Genomic DNA, 21,045 nt, shown 5'->3' on the forward strand with positions numbered 1-21,045 from the left:
TTGTTTTGCCCATTTTCCTACAAAGGACCACCAATATGACCTCAGGCACAGTAACTGGCAAGTCTCTTTCATGAAAGAGGACTGTCAGGCACTAGTAAAAGTGCTTCTGTGCTTATGAATGTGTGTTGATGTGGTTGTCCTGGGGTGGTGGGGAGGACTGTGCCCTGTTATTCCTGATTGTTTGATTAAACTTCAAAAAGGAGCAAAGGAAAACCAGTTTGGAAGGTCTTTAAGGAAGTGGAAAAGTAACTAATATATACAACGACTTGCCAGTTACTGTGCCTGAGGTCAATATGCACAATGTCTCTGGTTTGAAGCATTCGGGTAAGCCTCCTATTGGTGGCATTTATCAGCCTACTACAGAGTGTCGTTGCTCACTCCAAGGCTCCTGCACTGGTAGCAGCTACCCCCACCTCCTGTTTGGGTGGAGATGCAGACCAAGAGTGGAAACCAGGGCAACTTAGAAATGACAGAACTGTAATGTCAGGAAATGTTATGATAGAGCATGTGCTAGTTTAAAGGGAACTGACTGTCTTGGCAAATCTAAAGTCAATCAAACAGATCTAAATAATAACACCCCCTCTTCCCCCATGCAGAATCAAAATAAAATGCTAAATAACTAAATATCATTCGAATCAACTACCAGTCATTTAAAGCAATCAATGATTGCTCAATCCAAGATTTAAATGTTAACTCCCCTTTGACAGTACCTAACTTTCTAAGTTAAAAGGTATTGCATTCATCTGATTGGATATTTTTCTTGTTTACCGCAGCAGCCGAAATCTACTCAACTTACATTAATTGGCATTTTTGGTTTTCTTAAAGAAATTTTCCTCTTATTGGCCTAAATCACCATGCCTTTTCTCTTCTTGCCTTTTTATTACCTGGTTCTAAGTAGTCCCCTCTTCTCTAAAAGGGATATGAACCTATGATTTTTAATTAGCCATAATTACTAGGTATTCTTTTAAAATATTCTTTTTTTTAATTGAGGAAAATATCAAAAATAAAATTCGTAAAAATGTTTTTAGGGAAATTATCACTATCAAATACAGCAGCTATACTTCTTGCTACCTTATATACACATATGTATTCATAGTCTCATATAAAAAAAGACTTTGACAATATCATAGACAAGAAACTGTGTTCGTTTTTTAAATCAATTTGCATTTCTATTGATGAAAACTATCCAATCTGAAGAGAACTTAGAAAACCCAAGGATGCTGGATGTGTAGGCTGTCCTCTCTCAGGAGGGTCATCTGATGACTTAAACCTCGATACCACAGCAATATTAAGAACAGCTGTTTTACCCTATAATTAAATAAAGTGAATTATATTTTAGAGTTGAAACCACTGTGACCTGTAGCCAGTATGACTAGGGGTAAGGAAGCAACTAGAATCCTGTGAAGACTGCTCTGTGCATGGGGCTGTGTGGGTACCACTTTAGGGGTGATAGCAAGGTCTTCAAGTGCTTTGTGAGTAGATTCATTTTTATAAAGTAGATAATGAAGGCTCAGGGAGTTAGTGAAGCACCTCAGCCATAGTGTGTGAGGGCCCGAACACCACTGTGAAGCCCATGATTCTGTGAAGCATATCATATTTCCCATTTCCATTCAGGAATCTGCATTGACTTTTATTGTTTTCCTCCTAGTTTTGTTTCACTTTCTCAAAAGCTTCAATATTGGACACTTTGTCCAACCGCATTTCATGAGTCAGTAACCTCTAACCCTCTAAGTATACAGTGCAGTTAACTCAAATTCCATTAGATAGAGAAGTAGTTCCTGAATAGCCTCATCCTACAGGGTGATTACCTTGATGCAAACCCCTTAGTACTTCTGTGTAAGTTATACAACATCATCATTTACTTATTTTTAACTTTCTAATTATTAGCTATGTTTTGTCTATGTCTTCCTTTTGACTTCCAATACAAAGCAAAAAACTGCTAGTAATGCATACATATGTATTGTGTGTATGATATATTTTATATATATGGATTTGTATATTTTATTATCCATATGCATTTATATATTTTTTTAAAATATATTTTTTCCCTCAATGCTGGGGATCCAATCCAGGGCCTTGCTTGTTCTAGGCAAGTACTCTTCCATTGAGCTACATCCCCAGCCCTAGACTGCTTGGAATACTTTATTAATATTTAGCAAGTCTATCTTTTGCCACTGAAGAAGCTTTAGTACAAGCCCTACAAAATTCAACTAAATGACATAACTTGAAATCAAATGATTCGTTCAGAAATGAATAAACCTTCATAACAGTGTAATTAACATTAAAAGGCCCTACTTATAGTAAGGTGATCTGTGATCAGATACTAAACTCAAGCCACTTGCTTTCTTCTTTATACAGGCAGCACTCCAAAAACACCAGACTGGTATAATCCAGGTGAGTTAAGAAAACTGAAATTTAGCAAAAGCTGCTTTTATCCTTTTGACAATGTATATCGTTAATTATTTAAGTGCCAGTTTCTTCTCTATTATGTCTTCAAGAGAAATAAAATTGTCTCCAGGCAAGGAAAGTGGGTGGATGGTGTGGAATGAGTCAAAGAGGCTAGATTTTTCTTCTCTGTGAATACAGAAAAGTGGCAGAGTCACTGGCTCAGGAATCCTTAATTCCTTGCAGTTAGCACTTCCACAGTCAGAGAGAGCCAGTAATCTAGATGGGTTATTGTGTTAATCCGCTTTCCCTTACTGTAATAAAAATACTTGATATGATTAACTCGGAAAGAGGAAAGGTTTAGGCTCACAACTTTGGAGGTTTTAGATCATATTCTGTCAGCCTTGTTGCTTTGGGGCCTGTGGCAAGATAGCACTTCATAGCAGAGAGCCCTTGGTGGAGCATACTGCTTACTCCTGGTGGCTGAGAAGTGAAAAACAGAAAAAGGAGGCTCCAGAGTACTAGTATCTCTTCCAAGGGCACACCTCCATATGACCCCAAGACTTCCAACTGAGCACCACCTCTGAAAAGGTTCCAGCCCTCCCAATAGCATCATGGGCTAGGAACCAAGCCTTTAATACATGGGCCTGTGGGAGACACATCCAAACCAAAACAGTTACTATTTGTAAAATTTTAACCGTTACCACATACTTACAGGGTACAGTTTGGTTGGCGTGGTCCTAACTCTGATCTTCTTATTTAGAGCGTGCTGGAATTCATGGGCCTCCAGTTATAATTGAAGGAAGTGAATATTGGTTTGTTGCTGATCCTCACTTGAACTACGAAGAAGCCGTCCTGTACTGTGCTAGCAATCACAGCTTTCTTGCTACTATAACGTCTTTTACAGGACTAAAAGCCATCAAAAACAAAATAGCAAATGTAATTTAAAAGAATGCATTTTAAATATATTTCTTATTATACTTATTCCATTAAAAATACTTCCAAAAATCTGCAAAAATTAAATGTTCCTCTAAAGTAAATTTGCCTCACAACATCCATATTAATTGTTCAGTGTTTGAAAAGTTAAGTGAGATTGCTTAATGTTTTAAAATATGGCACGATTTGTAATAAATATCAGTTTATGAGATGAGCATCAGTAGATAATATGAATTATCCTAATTCATGACTTTATTAGAAGTTAACTTATATTAAAATTTCTGTTTCTACTTATTAATAAAGTTATAAAATAACTTTTAGGGAGAGAAATAATTTGTATATTTTAAAATTTATCATTAATTGCAATAAGACACTGTATGCCCATTTAATGTATGAGTCCAATTAATGTATGCTTCTAATTACAGCAACTCTATTTTCTAGACCCCAACTAGGTTCTGTGAATATATAAAATAGGGACTGTCAAATTACTTTTTGGTGAAAAGTCATGATTCATGTCATTTTGAGACCAAATAATGGAATGTCTAGAAATTGAAGTTATTTGTGATTAATATTTAAAGCAAAACTTTCCTTGAAAATTCAGCATCTTTAAGGATAGGTGTTTGTGGTTATTATTATTTTTTTTTTTGCAGATATCACGTGATGAACAGAAGTGGTGGGTGAGAACGAGTGAGCAGCCACTAGATCGTCATTTTATATAGTACGTGACATTGATTCTGCCTTTGTGAATTTATCATTTATTGCAGTCCCAGATTGCCCTTGACTAATGGACTGCTATTTATAAGTAGTTTTGAATATTAATCCATAAACTGCCTAGATTAAAGAAGCCAAGTCCCTTCTCATATTAATGTCAAGAAAAAAGTGGTATAAAATAATGGCATTAATATTAAATTTAGAATTAAAATAACTTAGAGTAAAAAGCCAGAATGGAATATCTAATTACCTTATGAGTTGTTGAATCTCTTATTTACTTTCAGCTCACGACATCCCTGGCACCACTTTCCTATGAGATTTGGGGAGGAATGCTTGCACATGTCTGCCAAGACTTGGTTTATGGGTAAGTTAAGTCCAAACCTTAATGGTGATCATGTCATATGTGAACTTCAGGATCAGTTGCTAGCTTAATCTTGTTTTCATTTCGATTATGTATCTGGTAGCTTCATCTTATTCTGATATATTGTTAATGACAATTGCCCAAATTCCAAATCCAAAAAGGAACTTTTCACTGTGAATAATCTAACTTCCTTTATCCTAAAGTATTTACTTATGAATAAACTTACCACTTTCATAAATGATAAGCATTTAGACACACTTACAAAGGTGAAGAGACAGTAGTTGTAAAATATGGTTTATAACCCTTACTCCTAAATAAACTTGCCTTTCAATTCCTCCTGTTTCTTGCCATCATTCTTTGAAGGGGGTGGTAGTTACACCAATTGTGTTCTTTTTTTTTACTGGCAATATTGGTGTGTTAGAACCTACTAATATAAATGATAATGGAAGACAGATGGTAATAGAAGGATGATAATGGAAGGCTAGGGAAGAAAGGGAATATATTTTGCCCATTTGAGAAAGACTGATTTAAAGAGCCTTTCTTGCAGCTAGGGATTTAACTCAGTCTGTGGTAGAACAGGTTCAATCCCCAGCACCAAAAACACAAAATAAAATTTAAAAGAGCCTTTGTTTACTATGTTTGTTTTTAAAATGTGCTGAAAAATTTTCACCATTGCAATCTTGCTTTTTATTTCTCAGACTTAAATAAACCAACAGACTGCGCAACCAAATTGCCTTTTATCTGTGAAAAATACAATGTATCTTCATTAGAGAAATATAGTCCAGATTCTGCTGCTAAAGTTCAGTGTTCTGGGGATTGGATTCCTTTTCAGAATAAGGTAAAAAGAGAATTGCTACACTGTACAGACAGTGATTGTTTTCATGCTGGTTTATGGCCTATGGTGGAAGGCCAACCCATCAGACATCTTCACTAAGCATCTCTGCATGCATCAGTAGCCTGCCTGATCCTTTCTGTTGCCAGAAACCATGGGTGACATCAAGAGTTAACTCTCAAGTTAGTCATGCATGCAGGTATTTCAAAATGCAGCATTTCTATTCTGATGCTACCAACACTTAAATTGCTAAAGTGGATCTGTCAATGGTTAGTAATACATTGACTAGTCAGGACTATCTCTATGGCACATAAGAAACTGACTTAATTTCTGGCTGCTGTTTTCTTTTCCCCCTCAAGGAGAGCATCCAGGCAGCATCTGACAATCAAATAAGATCAGCATTTCCCAAACTACTCTTCAGAGACTACACATATGCTACAAAATATTAATCGTTGATTTTGCCTCCAAATGGGAATTTTATGATTAAAAAGGTTTGGGAAATGCTGCATTCTATATCTGCCTCTTTGAGATGCATAATCCATTTTGGTATACATATGTGTTAGGAAATGTGTTTGGCTACTAAAAAGAAATTGCTACAGTATGTTAAAACATTTATTTTCTCATATAAAAGATGTTTAAAGGTAAACCAGCTGGGTTGGTGTGGAAACTCCTAGAGTCTTCAAATTCAGGCTTCTTTGTGTCTGCTCTGCCATCCTTACTATAAGGCTTTCATGCTTAAGTTCAAATTTTCTCTCTAGGGTCTTTTCTAGAAGTGACTGAGTGACTTTGCCTATATTTTATTGGCCACTCCAGTCTATAAGAAAGCTGAAAAATAATTTTTTGTAGGATGTTGTTGCAAGGAGCACAATTTGGGGCACAACACTCACACCCAGTGATCATAATGTCAAAAAGAAAAAATATTTGACACCTGAAAGCATCTTTAGTAAGGGTAGCAGTGTATTCTGACTGCTAAAAATTAGGACAATTTGTTTAATTCTCCAACATACTAGAACCAGGTTAATTTGCATAGTTGACATAAAATTGAATTAAAATATCCTGCCAAGAGAAAAAGAGATGCTTTCTTTTCAAATGTGTTTCTTGATATAGGGAAGTAATGACTTTGAAATCAGATAGAACAGAATCTAAATGCTAACCTTACCATTTGGTACCTATTTCACTTATGTGTTAAGTTACTTAACTTTCCTGTGCTTCAGTTTTCCCATTTGTTGTAAGAATTAAATGGACAAAACTACAAAAACTGCTTAGCACATAGAAACACTCAAGAAATGAAAGATTTATTTTCTTTTTTCCATATTTTTGTTAGTGTATTATAATTATATGTAATGGTGAGATTCATTTTTATGTATTGGTACATTCACACAATATAACAATATAATTTAGTCAACATCGAGTACTTTATAAGTCACAACAACCCTACATAATGGTTTACAAATGAGGTAACCAAAAGAGAATAAGTGACTTGTTCAAAGGCATAGAGTTACTGAGTGATGTGACTAAGAAGTTAACTGGAACCCAATATCTCCCCCTTTGAGATTTTTTTTTAATGTGATAGTTTGAAGACCATTCTTTAGTTCTTTATTTTGAAAGTATGAACCTGAATCCTTATGGTACTACTTTGCAAATTTACATATTTCACAGACGGAATGTCAGCAGCCCTCTAAAAGAGAGGTATTTACTTACTATGTGAGATTTCTTGTGTCTGTAATCTTATGCTTCATATGTGTCTTTGTTTGCAGTGCTTTCTAAAAATCAAACCCAAGTCTGTTAAATTTTCCGAAGCAAGAGATATCTGTCACTCCTATGGTGGCACCCTTCCTTCAGTGTTGAGCCAGAGTGAACAAGGTACCAGCAATTTTTTTTGAGAAATATGTTTTATTCTAATCTGGGAGTAAAGTAAGTTTTAAGAGATTGTAGGAAATTAATATATAAAAATAATCTTATTAGCCATCTATGGTGGTTCATGCCTGTAATCCCAGTGACTTGGGAGGCTAAGGCAGGAGGATCGTAAGTTCAAAGCCAGCCTCAACATTTTAGCAAGGCCCTGCCTTAAAATAAAAAATAAAAAGGCTGGGGACATGACTCAGTTGTCAAGCATCCCAGGGTTCCATCCCTTGAACCCCCCCAAAAAATTTGTTTTAATTAAAGTACATTTTTATAGAGCAGATAAAAGATTATCTTGATAGTTAAACAAAAGGTATTCATTGATATTTTTAGTACAGGTCTATCTTTAATTTCAATAAATCAAATGCTTTTTTTAAAAAAATCTCTTTCTAACAGATTTTATTACATCATTGCTTCCGGATATGGAAGGTAGTTTATGGATTGGTCTGCGCTGGACTGCCTATGAAAGGATAAACAAATGGACAGATGATAGAGAACTGACATACAGCAATTTCCACCCATTGCTGGTTGGTCGAATGCTGAGTATACCAACAAATGTAAGATTTTTTGAATTGATGATGTATACAATTTTGTGAAATACCTGAGTCTCTCATAAATTATTGGATTAAAAACAAGGACCTAGATGGGCATAGTAGTGCACGCTGTAATCTCAGCAATTTAGGGGGCTGAGAAAGAAGGATGGCAAACTCTAGGTCAGCCTCAACAATGTAGCAAGACCCTTAGCAACTTAGCAAAACCCTATCTCAAAAATTAAAAAAGGACTGAGGATGTAGCTTAGTGGTAAAGCATTCCTGGGTTCACTTCCCAGTAACACGCACATACACAAAAGAACAAGGACCTGTTGTATGATTCCATTTATATTATACCTATGGAATAGGCAAATTGATAAAGGTAGAAACTAACTGAGTGATTGCTAGAGGCTAAGGAGGATGGAAGAAGTGGGGGTAATGGCTACAGAGTACGGGGCTTCCTTTTAGAGTGATAAAAATGTTCTAAAATTGATTTCAGGGTGGTTGTACAACTCTGTGGATACATTGAAAACAATTAAGTGTACACTTTAAATGGGTGAGTTGTATCCTGTATGAATTATAGCCCAACAAAGCCCTTAAGAGAACAACAACAAGCATCTCATAACTCCAGCCTTCAGGTGGATAACCTAGTTTTTCACAAGAGCATCAGATGCCATAATACTTAATTAACAAGCATGTAAACTTGTCAGGAGTCTGTTGAAAACAGATGTAAATATGTATATTTTACTTAACACTTAGGGGATGTGACCTCTCAACCTCAGCTTCCTGAGAGAAAAAGATGTATTTGGTGATCATTTTTTGGTGAAGAGCTGCATGTATAGAAGCCATATTCTTACTTTCTGGATGACATTCTCTTTCATAGGAAACAAGGGAAGGAGAAAGGGCAATGTGTTGACAGTAGTTACACCAACAGAACATTGCTGCCCATTGCTTCTGTTCTTCCTACAGGCTTAGTCAAGACCATGTTTGTTCTCACAAAAGGCAAAGATTGAGAACCTAATATGAACGTCCAGTTTCAAAAATATATCCTGGATAATAATCAATTGATTTTCCTAACACAGTGCTGCTTTGTTTAAGGTTGATGTTGATAGCAAAGGGAATTCTGAATTTTGTCTAACAGTGTACAAAGTAAATATCCTGTCTCAAAATAAGATTTGGTTGTAATAGAAAATGTGTAAGTTACACAAGGGCAAACACACACACACACACACACACACACACACCACACACAGACACGCACACACACACAGAGTCAACCCTGATTCCACTTAAATTTAAACTTTGTTTTTATGGCTTTTAAACTTTCAGCCATAATCCATGTTAAGAAATATATTTAAATCAGTATCCAGTACATAGATGTAGATATAGTACTGAATGAAAACACAAGTTTCAAGAAATAATACCCACCCTGAGAGATTGTACATCCTGATATTTTCCTTCTATTATCTTCTAGTCCATTTCATTCCACTCTTCTTTCTTATCCTATCCTATCCTGTTCTGTTTTATTATCACAAAGGCCAGCCAAAATCCACTGAATTGATTCATGACCTACTTAATGACTTACCGTATTTGAGCCCTGATTAGAGAACCACAATATAGATTTCAGTATCGTTACTACATGTTGGTTCCCTGGCACAGATGAGATCACAGTATAAATACTAATGAGCTCAACTTTCCTCATATAGTATTATATAATAAGTATTTATAGGTGCTATTAAGAGATCAACTTGAGGGCTGTGAATACAGTTCAGTGGTGAGCATTACCAATGAATGTGCAAGACCCAGGGTTTGATCTCCAGCACCAAAAGAAACCCCAAAAACAGCAGCTCAGGAGGCTGAGATAGGAGGATCTTGAGTTAAAAGCCAGCTTCAGCAACAATGAGGTGCTAAACAACTCAGTGAGACCCTTTCTCTAAATAAAATACAAAATAAGGCTGGAAATGTGACTCAGTGGTTGAGTACTCCTGAGTTTAATCCGTGGTACACACACAAAAAAAAAAAAAAAAGAAAGAAAGAAAAAAAACTACTTGATAAGCATTTTAATGTTTAAACATTATTTCTTGATATGCCACTATTTCCCTAACCAATGCTGGGTATTAGGTTGTTTCCAATTTTGCATAATCATAAATAGTGCTGCAATGAACATCTTTGTGCATAAATTTTACTTATAATCCAGATTACCTCATTAAGATAAATTTAGGAAAAGTTCTGGTTACCAAGTTGCTTTCCAGAAAGGTTTGAGTTTATATTCCTGTTAGTAGTATATTCTGACTGCCCTTCTATCCTCATGAGCATTTTAATAATATAACATGTATTAAGCCATTAATATATGCTAGACACTCTGCTACTACATACATTGTCTCATTACTGTGCACAATAGGTGTAAAATAGGTATGTTATTTCTATCCTGTCTTAAAAATGTGGAGAACAGATAAAGAGTGTCATTATCTGCCAGTGATTATGGAGCCTATGCATGCAGAAGCAAAATTTAAATCCAGGTCCAAGATTCTGCAGAACCAGGGTTCTTAGCTACTCTACTATATTGCCTCTAATGACATTAGCCTTTTAAAATTCTTGATAATTTTGTAGCTTAAATAATTTCATATTTTCATGGACATTCCTCTGATTTCAAATAAACTTTCATAAATTACATAATAATTTGTGTTTCAAGTGTGAATATTCTTAGTCTTTGCAAAGTTATCTGTCAAAACCTTCCTGTATTTCTGATTGATTTTTTTGGCTTTTATAAACTCAGGCTCACCCTGTGCTTCTTGCATATATTACAAATAGTTCCCTAGGTTGTTTTTTAAGTCTGAATACCAGAATAAATATTTCTGGAACATTTTGAATTTTTTTGGAATATGTTCAAATCTGTCTTCTTTCTTCTTTTTCCCTCCACTGTGTTCAGATTAGAAAGTTTATCATGTGTTACCTAAATGTATACCTGTATTTTCTTCTAGTTTTGTGTTATAGGTTGCCTTTTTTTCTCTAATAACACATTATAACATTGATATATTGCATATACTGTCAGTGAATACTAGTCCTTTTCCTAATCTTAGCCACTTGTTCTACATCATTTATTGTATATACTTCCATCTGTTGAAAGCAATACAGGATGCCTACTTCATCATATATTAAGAGTATGTATATATGACATATTATAGTCATGTGTAACATAATGACATTTCAGTCAACATTAGATTACATATATAGCAGTGGTCCCATAAGATTATGATGGAGGGCTGGGGATATAGCTCAACTGGTAGAGTGCTTGCCTTGCATGCAAGAAGGCCCTGGGTTCAGTTCCCACCACTTCCCGACTGGCCTCTGCCAAAAAAAAAAAAAAAAAAGATTATAATGGAGCTGGAAAATTCTTACCTAGTGTGTTATAGCCATGGTAACATTGTAGCAACACACTATTCACATCTTTGTGGATGGTGTTGCCAACAAACCCACTGCACTTCCAGTAATATGAAAGGATAGCAAATGACCAGGTGCAGTGGTGCACCCCTATAATCCCATTTACTTGGAAGTCTAGGGCAGGAGGATTGCAAATTCAAAACCAGCCTAGGCAACTTAGTGAGACCTTGTCTCAAAATTAAATTTAAAAAACAAAAGGGCCTGGGGATGTGACTCAGTGGTTGAGTGCTTACCTGGCATATATGAGGTTCTGGGTTCTATTTCCAACACAGAAAGAAAGAAAAAAAAAAGTTTAGAAATAGAAAAATGGTTAAGGAATAAAGATAAAAGAAAGAAGGTATTTTATATAATGTGTTTGGGTTTTAAGTTAAATGATACTCAAACAAGTAAAAAATTTTTAAATATTTAAGTATGTGACTTTAAAAACTATATGAAGCTAATGTTAATTTATTATTGAAGAAAGAAATTTTTTATAAATTTAGTGTGACCTAAGTGCACAGTGTTTATAAGGTCTGCAATAGTGTACAGTCATGTTCTCAACCTTTACTTCACTGCTCACTCACTGATTGTCCCAATTTCCAGTCCTGTAAACTCCATTCATGGTATTTCCCTCTATAATTTTAATATTTTATATAAACAGTATTTTTACTGTACCTCTTCTATGGTTAAATACGCATATACCCTCATGTCACCATTGCCTATAATATTTAGTACAGTAACATGCTGTTCGGGTTTGTAGCCTAGGAGCAATAGGTTATGCCATATACCTTGGCATATAGTAGAATACGCCATTGGGTTTGTGCAAATGCACTCTATGATGTTTGCTCAGTGACAGAATCACCTAATGTGAATTTCTCATAGGGTGTCCTCCCCTTCTTCAATAACACATGACTGTATTTAGTATGGTGTTTGTCATTGAGAGAACATCATAGAGTATACTTACACAAACTAAGACAGCTATGACATCACTAGTTGATACAGTCTTATGGACCACTGTCACATGTGTGGTTTGTGGTTGACCAAAGTAGTGTTATACAGCATATAACTGTACTATAATTTTGCCATATTTTAAAAAGTATAATAGGATTAGTTTTCCTTTACATATGCCATTAAAACTGTCTTTAGCTATTCGTGTCCATTCTTCCAGACAAACTTTAGAATCACAAAAATTAAACTCCTGATGAGAATTTGACTACATTTTAGGGAAAAATGATATATTTTTAATTAATATTCCAATTAAGAAATGTGGTATACTATACTCTCCATTTATTCAAGTCTTCCCATAGATTACTCTGTGACATTTAATAGGAGTTCTGTCACTTCCTTATTGCCATTAAAAATGGCAGTTCTTTTTCTTGATTTTTCTACTGATATTGGAAAGCTATTGTTTAGGGATTTTTGTATTTTTCCATAGGTATCCATCTAACTAAATGCTCTTATTCTTCTCCTTTTTTTTAAACTAGATTTTCTTGGGTTTCTAATTAGATAATCTGCAAATAACAGTTATCTTTTTTTGAAAAATATTTTTTTAGTTGTGGATGGACACAATATCTTAATTTAATTTATGTTTTTTTTTTTTAATGTGGTGCTGAGGATCAAACCCAGTGTCCCATGCATGTGAGGCAAGTGCTCAATTCCTGAGCCACAACCTCAGTCCAAATAACAATTATCTTAATTTCTATACTTACCCCTCTCATTTTCATTTCATGCCTCCCTACATATGCCAAAACTTCCACAACTCTGGAAAACAACAGGAGTAATGGCCACCACCCTGGATTTGATCTTGATCTTAACAGTACTGTCTGCAGTCTTTTGTTGTTAAATATTATGTTGAGGGGCTGGAGATGTGGCTCAAGTGGTAGCGCATTCGCCTGGCATGCGTGCAGCCTGGGTTCGATCCTCAGCACCACATACAAACAAAGATGTTGTGTCTGCCGAATATTAAAAAATAAATATTAAAAAAAATTCTCTCTCTTTAAAAAAAAAAAATTATGTTGACTGATAGGCTCGGTGGTATAGTGCTTGCCTAGTACGTTCAAGGCCCTGGGAATGATCCCTAGCGCCTCAAACACACACACACACACACACACACACACACACACACGTATATACATATATATGTTTATATATAATTCTATTATAAGCTTATTTCAAATTCTTAATCATGAAAAAGTATTATATTTTCTAAAGCTTCTTTTCATCATTTGTTGAAATTATCATGTAGTTTTTAACCTATTAATAGGTGTGATGTTCTTAGCATAAAATCTAGTTGTTTGGGGGCTGTGGATGTGGCTCAAGCGGTTGCGCGCTCCCCTGGCATGCGTGCGCCCCAGGTTCGATCCTCAGCACCACATACAAAACAAAGATGTTGTATCCACCGATACAACAAAATATTTAAAAATAAATATTAAAATTCTCTCTCTCTCCTCTCTCACCCTCTCTTAAAAAAAAAATCTAGTTGTTTGGAGTGAATAGTTTTACTGTTCTAACTGAATTAGATTTGAAAGAACTTTATTTGAGAATGTTTTCACCTGTGTTCATAGAGTTAATTTTTTAAGCCATGCTGATCATGTGAGCCTCAGAAGACAAACCGGGTAGTTTTCTATCTTTTCTGTGTTCTGGAATTATGACACTACTGGGGTATTATCTTTCCCTGAAAGTTTGAAAGAACTATGTACAAAAATGTCAGAGTCCTTTTAAGACATCAGTCTTTAATAACAAAGGAGTTTGTTGCAGTAGTTGATGGTCCAGCTCCAAAGTGAGATTACTAGGTTTTAATTCCAATTCAGTCACTTCTGCACTTTGGAAGCTTATTGAATTTTTCCTGGGCCTCAGTTTCCCATCTGCAAGTTCCAATTCTATTGCACCCAACTCCTAAGTTCATTGTGAGTATTACATAAGAATAATTCCTTCAAAGTTTTAGCACAGTAACTGACAGACACATCAGGATTTTTTTCCCCTAATAACCATTATCGTTAATTTCCAATTTTCTCCCAAATCACTGGTACAGTTTGGTGTTTCTATTTTCCTTTATGATTGGTATTTTTCAAGTATCTATTTGGGCTGGGGCTGTAGCTCAGTGGTAGAGCACTTGCCTAGCATGTGTGAGGTATGGGGTACGATCCTCAGCACCACATAAAAAAAATAAATAGAATAAAGGTACTGTGAAAAAAATTATTAAAAAATAAAAATGGTGGGGGCTGGGGTTGTGGCTTAGTAGTAGAATACTCGCCCAGTACGTGTGAGGCACTGGGTTCAATCCTCAGCACCATGTAAAAAATAAATAAACAAAATGAAGGAATTGTGTCCAACTACAACTAAAAAAAATACATATAAAAAGGTATCTATTTCATTTAGATTTTCAAACATATTAGAATAAAGTAGTATACAGTATTTTAAGTCTTCATATTTTATTTTAAATGCATTTTACTTTTTCTTATTTAGGTTTTAGAAAAATAGGTGCATGTTATTAGTTTTCTCTACTCTCTTTTTCACTTTTTATGCCTATTGCTCAATCCATGTTTATTCATGCTACTTCCACATTTTCCTGTCCTGCTTTTCCTGGAGTTACTTTTTTGTTCATTTTCTAGTTTTTTATATTGAACTTTTAGTCTGCTTTTCCTTTAAAAAAAAAGAGAAATCATTTAATAATACACATTTGCCTCCACAAAAAGTTCGGCCCATATTCCTTTTTCGAATTTTTAAAATTTTTATTCTTTGTTATAATTATTTTATTTCAATTTTGGTTTAATATTTATGGAGTAGCATTTTTTTTTAGAATTTCTTGCTCCTGGTATAAGGTTACTTTAAAAAATTTTTGTAAGTGTGATGTTTTAAATATATAAAAAAATATAGGAACAATATACTTTGCATAATTTTTATGTCTCAAATTATTAATTATAGAATGAAATCTAGGTAAACTTTTATCTTAATATATGGAAATTTTTGCAGTGACTCATATAGGACCCAAACTTAAAGGTGAATTCTCTATTATGAGGTATAGAATTTCATCATTACAAAAAGCTCAGAAACATTGAATAAATTTAATTAATCATGTTTTTGCCTATTTGAACTATTAAGACTGAGAGAATGTTAAGTATTATTGTAGCTATTTTTATTTTATATCTAATAATTTTTCTTTATCTGTTGGAAGATATACTTACCATATTGCCACTATTTTGTTTTTTAATTTCTCAAATTAATTGTTCTTTTCTTAGACTTTGAAAGTTTAATCAGGGTTTTCATAGAAATTTCATTGTAAGTTCTTTGATGGGATATTTTTACAGGGGAACAAAAACAATTTGGAATCCAGAATTTTCTTGCTGGGATCTTCAGACTGTTAGTTTAATAATCCCATGTCCATATTTGGCTTTTTGTTCAGTTCTTTGATGAAGAGTCCCACTACCACTGCGCTGTGATACTCAACCTCCCAAAGTCACCTTTCACTGGGTCGTGGAATTTTACTGCCTGCAGCGAATACTACTCTGTATCTCTCTGTCAGAAATATTCAGGTATCAATTGTTATCTAGATAACTAAGGCACGTTATGCTGTTAGAAATATATGGTTCTTTTTTACAAAAATCTTATAAATGAATTCATATGAATTTATAATCATGGGTAAATTATATTGCCTCGTTGTGGCAGATTATCTCAAATGGAATGTGATTTTTTTTTCAAGTGGCATTCCCATACTTAATAAAATATAAAAATTAAATATAATATGGAATTTTTTAATAGTAGTTGTCTACTGAGTGTAAGTTATGGGTGAATTGTGTTCTTTCTACTCTGGTATAGTTTAGCTTTCATCTTGAGGAAAGGAGAAGAAAAAACAATATTTTAAATGTAATTCAGTACTGTATAAATATTCACTGTTAAGTTCAGCACCAATTTTAAAGTTACAAAGCACTATAAATGGATCACTATGACTTCCTCTAACCCAAACACAAATAAAATGGGTACTTAAAAACAGAAATTATCCATAATTTGAAAAAGATATTACATTGCTTTTCATTGACCATAGAGAGTTTTTAACAAGTACTTAAGAACAACAACAAAAAAAAAAAAATTGTTACACAATGAGAACCTTAAGTATATTTCTTGTACTTCGGCAGTTTTTTTTTCTAAATTGATCTTTACCCATTTGTCCCACGCTTTTTAGTCACTGCCTTATTCAAATAAATACTATAAAGCAGGAATTCAAATATCTCCTCTTTTAAGTGGCTTTGTGCATTGTTTCAGGGTACTTTGTAAGGGTACTTTGTAAGGGGACACTTTTAATACCTTACCTGGTGAAGCAGTTCAGACAAAGGAAGTATTTGGCACCAAACTGAAATGGTAATCTTATTGCCGACTACTTTTAGAACAACTAAACAAAATCTCGTTCTGATTTTAGAAACCAAATGTTGCAGGTCAGACACTTTGCCTAAGGTACATAGCAAAACATACCTAATTCTCTTACCCCAAAATTTAAAACAAGCAAATATTCAAGAAATACCTAAAGCAGATTAGTCAGGAAAACATTTGAAAACTTGTCCCATGTCTTACATTGCATGTGTGGGATGGTTGTTATTATTGTTTTCTTTTACAGACACTGAAGACAGACAGCCCTTGCAGAACACCTCAAAAACTGTAAAGTATCTTAATAACCTGTACAAAATAATACCAAAGACACTGACATGGCTCGACGCCCAAAAGGAGTGCCTGAGGGAGAACATGCACCTGGTGAGCATCACCGACGCCTACCAACAGGCATTCCTCGCTGTGCAGGCAGTCCTTCAGAACTCTTCCTTCTGGATTGGACTCTTCAGTCAAGACGTAAGTTTTCAGTTCCAACTGCAAGGATTGGATGACAGATGTGACATTTTTATTGTGCATTGCATTTCTTGTAGACTAAAAAAAAAAAAAAAAAAAAAAAACAGAGGTTTTTAAATCTGACTCCAGTAAATTTGATGAATATATGTTTTGTGTGTGTGTGACAATGATCTTTCCACAAGTAAAAGATCTAGCGCCTTATTGATTAGATGAAGAAATTGTTCTAGCAGATAAAAATACTTTAGAACTTTGTATTTATTCTAGCCATAGAGTGAGCTAGATTCAGGAGCTGCCATATCTCTTCAACCAACAGAAAGAAAGAAGGAAAGAATGTAAAAACCAGTTGAGGTTGTGCATATGGAAGCACTGTGGATGATGTTGAAGGAAACTTTCCATCAGTTTCAAACTCGGCAGAAAAGTTAAGTCATTCTAAAAAGAGATTAGAGTAGTGTATCACATCTCAAGTCCTGTTCCTGGGCAGATGACTTGGGTACCTCTCATTCGTTGCACTGCCCAGCAGAGTACTGGTCTCCTATTGATTCCCAGCATTGACATTTATGCAACATGAACAGGGATTGGTATGCAGCTAACTAAGCTTTGGCTCCAGTCAAATGGAGGATTTTTTTTTTTAAGCTATCATATTCCTCTCATCATTGTAAGCATATTTGCCTCTCTTCTTGGACATGGTATACGCCACTATACCAAGACAGGTCTAGGACTGCATGGAGAAAATGGAAATGAAGACAATTTAGTCCTGGAACAAACCGAGAATAGAATTGGTAAATGATGGGGAAAAAAAGACTTATTGCCAGAAACTCAATTAAAAGTAGCATTTAGAATTGACTTTCTGGGTTTCTGAGGATTCTGAAATTCACCCCCAAATCAAGCCAGAGCTGCTTTCCCAACCTCCCAGTGTCCACTCTTTCACAGCATTTACTTGCTGTCTTTTCATTGTTTACTGTGCTGTGAAACCTGTCTTTGTTTTTTTGCAAGGGTGGTAATAAGTTATTACATTTCCTAGTTTCTCTTGCCTTCAATCTGAGAAAATTTTTAAAATATAGTATATTAAAACAAAAATATTGAAGTCACCATTTACCGGGAAAGTTGCAGTTATTCAAGTACTTAAAAATAAATGTGATTTAGTATTTTGATATGTATCCTTATTTTTCTGACAGCCTATATTTATTTTTTAAAACAACTGGGGTCATATTGTTTTATAATGTCTTCTCCCACTTAATAATTTTGTTCTTTTTTTTATTCTGTTTTTATTCGTCACTTATGCTTTTCTTTTCCTTAATTTCCCCTTGATTTTAACATATCCTGTGTAGCTATATATTATATATCTTCATAATCTTCCCTAAATCTTAAAGAGTATTTCTTAGGATATTAATAAATAATACTTTAGTTTGAGAGCAATGGAAAGATATTGGAAGACTTTAAAGAGAACGGTAACAATATAAGATTTTTACTGAAGTAAAATGACACTGGGTGAAGGGTGGAGGAGGGAGTAAGCAGTATGGAGATGGGAAGAATAACTGTTTTCATATGAATTCATACAGGATATGGTGTTCGTCTGACCAAGGCTTGTTTACAGTGTTGGAAGTGTAGCAGTTCTGGGTTACAACATCCCTAAGTTGTTAGCTGGGCCAGAAGAACAGAGCAAGACACAGGCCATCTTAGGGAATGTCAGGAAGGAACAGGGATCCACATCTACAGAGAATGTCAGCCAGAGGCAAGAACATTGGGAGTTTTCAGCGAATAAGAAGAGCATAACCCTTATAGGAAGTGATCAAAGGAGGTAAAAATACCTACTACCCCTTTCTCATGGCCCTTCCATTTCTAAGAATGGAAGAACAAATAGCCTTCCCTTGTGGGTGTTGAAAGGTTATTCCCTTGGAAAAGCCAGATTTGGATTAAGATCAATTAAGGCCAAGAATTCAGTAAGGAAATATTTATCACTTTAATTAAGAGATCTTATTTTCAGTAAGGAGACTGAGAGTGGGATGATTTACTAGGAAGGAATGTAGGTTCCAAAGCCTAGGGCCAGGAACTGAGGGAGGTACAGCACAGGGGAAAGAGGGCAAGGCATTGTGGGTAAGAGTGTAGCAAAATCATACCCCAAAGGCCACATTGAGGCCTTGGGGGCTTAGGAATTGGTTGCTATGGTTACAGTTGGACCTCTAGTCAAGAATAGTTCAGAACGAAGCAGCTGGTGGTACTAAGGCTTGACTGTGTTTGCTGTTTATGGTTCACTAAGGAGCCTATGTCTAGCAAGACATATGGGCTCAGGAAAGCTTGATTAAGTGTTGGACCAGATCAGCATTGGTTAGATAAGGCCCAGTGCCCTAGTGGCACCATGGGGAGACTCAGACCGTCCTGTACCCCACAACCCATGCCCTGGACTTCTACTCTGTAAATCCTTTCTCTAGATAGGTGGGTGATCAGGCTCCTGTCAGGATGTACAGACAGGTGTCCCCAGGCTTCTTATCCACCCCAGACTAGATAAGGGAGGAAACTGCCTTAAAAACAAGTGTCAAACAGTAGTGAGAAATTTACAAGGCCTAAGGAGTTAAGAGAAAAGAAACTAGACTGGAGTTGTTGCTCAGTGGTAGTATGCTTGCCTAGCATGTGTAAGGCACTGGGTTTGATTCTCAGCATTGCATGTAAATAAATAAAATAAAGGTCCATTTTTTTTAAAAAAAAGAGAGAAAGGGAACTGATATTTATGTAGCGCTGTGGTCCAGCTAATCATTGGGTTACATATTCTATACCTAACCGTAATTAATTATCGCATTAATTCTAGCCCCATGAAACTGTCATACTATTTAATAGATGAGAAGATGGAAATTTGGAGAGATAGGCTCACAAATCAAACGCTAGTAAGTAACCAAACTGAATTCAAAACCAGATATGCTTACCTCCAAAGACGTTCTTCCCACTGCACCTTTTGATCCTTGCTTACAGCAGTTCTCACTCCATTTTAACTTTCGGGTTTCCAACAACCAATAGTTCCGATGATATGTGAGGCAGCAGAGTGTCATGGTGAGAATCATAGATTTTAAGGACTGACAGCCTAGATTAGAATCCCAGCACTATGACTTTGCACACATTACATACCCTCAGTTCCCCTCATCTGTAAAATAGAGGTAATAATAGTACCTCTCTCATGATTGTTATGAGAGTTAAGAAAGTTGATATTTTTAAAACACTTAGAAAAGTGCCTGGGACATACTGTAAGGGTCCGGCGAACATCGGAAGAGACCACCAAGAGACTGACTCATGCAATTAGCAGAAGGGGATTTATTGAGGATCCAATTCAGCGTACTGAGGCTCCAGGCTCACTCAAGAAGGGAGAGCAGCCCAGAGCCCAGAGCTGAGGTTAAGCAGTGCTTAAGTACACTTTTTGAGGAGGGCGGGGGCTTTGCATACATCAGAACAAATCATCATGAGGCACAGGAAAATTGAAAACAATTCTAATACATGATTAGCACATTCATTGGTGGGAACAGATTGGGCGGGGGTGATTGGTCACTCCTAAGCGGGGTACACATTCAAACTGATTGGTTTTAGGGCCTGAATGCCTACGTGACAAGCTACACAGGGTCCCAGGTTATTAAACAACCAGGGAGTCAGTGGGAATATTTACTGGGCAGTTCGGGTATTGTCCTAACAGCTACAGGAATTTCAGCTTTTGGGGGTAGCAGAGGAACTTAACAATACCTGGTCCTTTACTTTTTAACTCAGGCCTTGCAGCTTAGAAACTTTACAATGCCCGGTCTTTTACGCTTTAACTTCTACACTTTAACTTCAATTTCTTTTACCCTTACAATACTAAGTGTTATGTGACATGTATCTCTATTCCTTTCATTTAAAAGTAGAGGGTAAAAATAATACAAAAGGGGTAACATGAGTTTTATCATTTGAAATGTATTTCTGCTCCTTTCAGGATGAGGTGAACTTTGGTTGGTCAGATGGGAAACCTCTTCATTTTAGTCGCTGGGCAGACAACAACAGGCAACTTGAAGACTGTGTAATATTAGATACTGATGGATTCTGGAAAACGGCTGATTGCAATGATAAGCAACCAGGTGCTATTTGCTACTACCCAGGAAGTATGTGGATTTCAAATATTTTAA

At 35.5% G+C, this 21,045-nt stretch overlaps 1 protein-coding gene across 2 annotated transcripts in view; it reads left to right on the top strand.

Annotated features, from left to right (window-relative positions):
- Ly75 (lymphocyte antigen 75) overlaps positions 1-21,045 on the top strand; it is a 92,464-nt gene that overhangs the window by 50,303 nt on the left and 21,116 nt on the right. Inside the window, exons 17-26 of one of the 2 annotated variants that reach the window (XM_076865759.2) lie at positions 2,363-2,394; positions 3,149-3,324; positions 3,972-4,039; positions 4,317-4,396; positions 5,092-5,231; positions 6,983-7,088; positions 7,524-7,684; positions 15,480-15,609; positions 16,686-16,912; positions 20,856-21,021. In XM_076865759.2, the coding sequence (XP_076721874.2) occupies positions 2,363-2,394; positions 3,149-3,324; positions 3,972-4,039; positions 4,317-4,396; positions 5,092-5,231; positions 6,983-7,088; positions 7,524-7,684; positions 15,480-15,609; positions 16,686-16,912; positions 20,856-21,021 (1,286 nt within the window). Of the gene's footprint in view, positions 1-2,358; positions 2,395-3,148; positions 3,325-3,971; positions 4,040-4,316; positions 4,397-5,091; positions 5,232-6,982; positions 7,089-7,523; positions 7,685-15,479; positions 15,610-16,685; positions 16,913-20,855; positions 21,022-21,045 lie in introns of both variants that reach the window. The other variant, XM_076865758.2, reaches the window with a different exon arrangement.

Source organism: Callospermophilus lateralis, chromosome 9 (genome assembly GCF_048772815.1).
Source record: "Callospermophilus lateralis isolate mCalLat2 chromosome 9, mCalLat2.hap1, whole genome shotgun sequence".
Classification (NCBI taxonomy): domain Eukaryota; kingdom Metazoa; phylum Chordata; class Mammalia; order Rodentia; family Sciuridae; genus Callospermophilus; species Callospermophilus lateralis.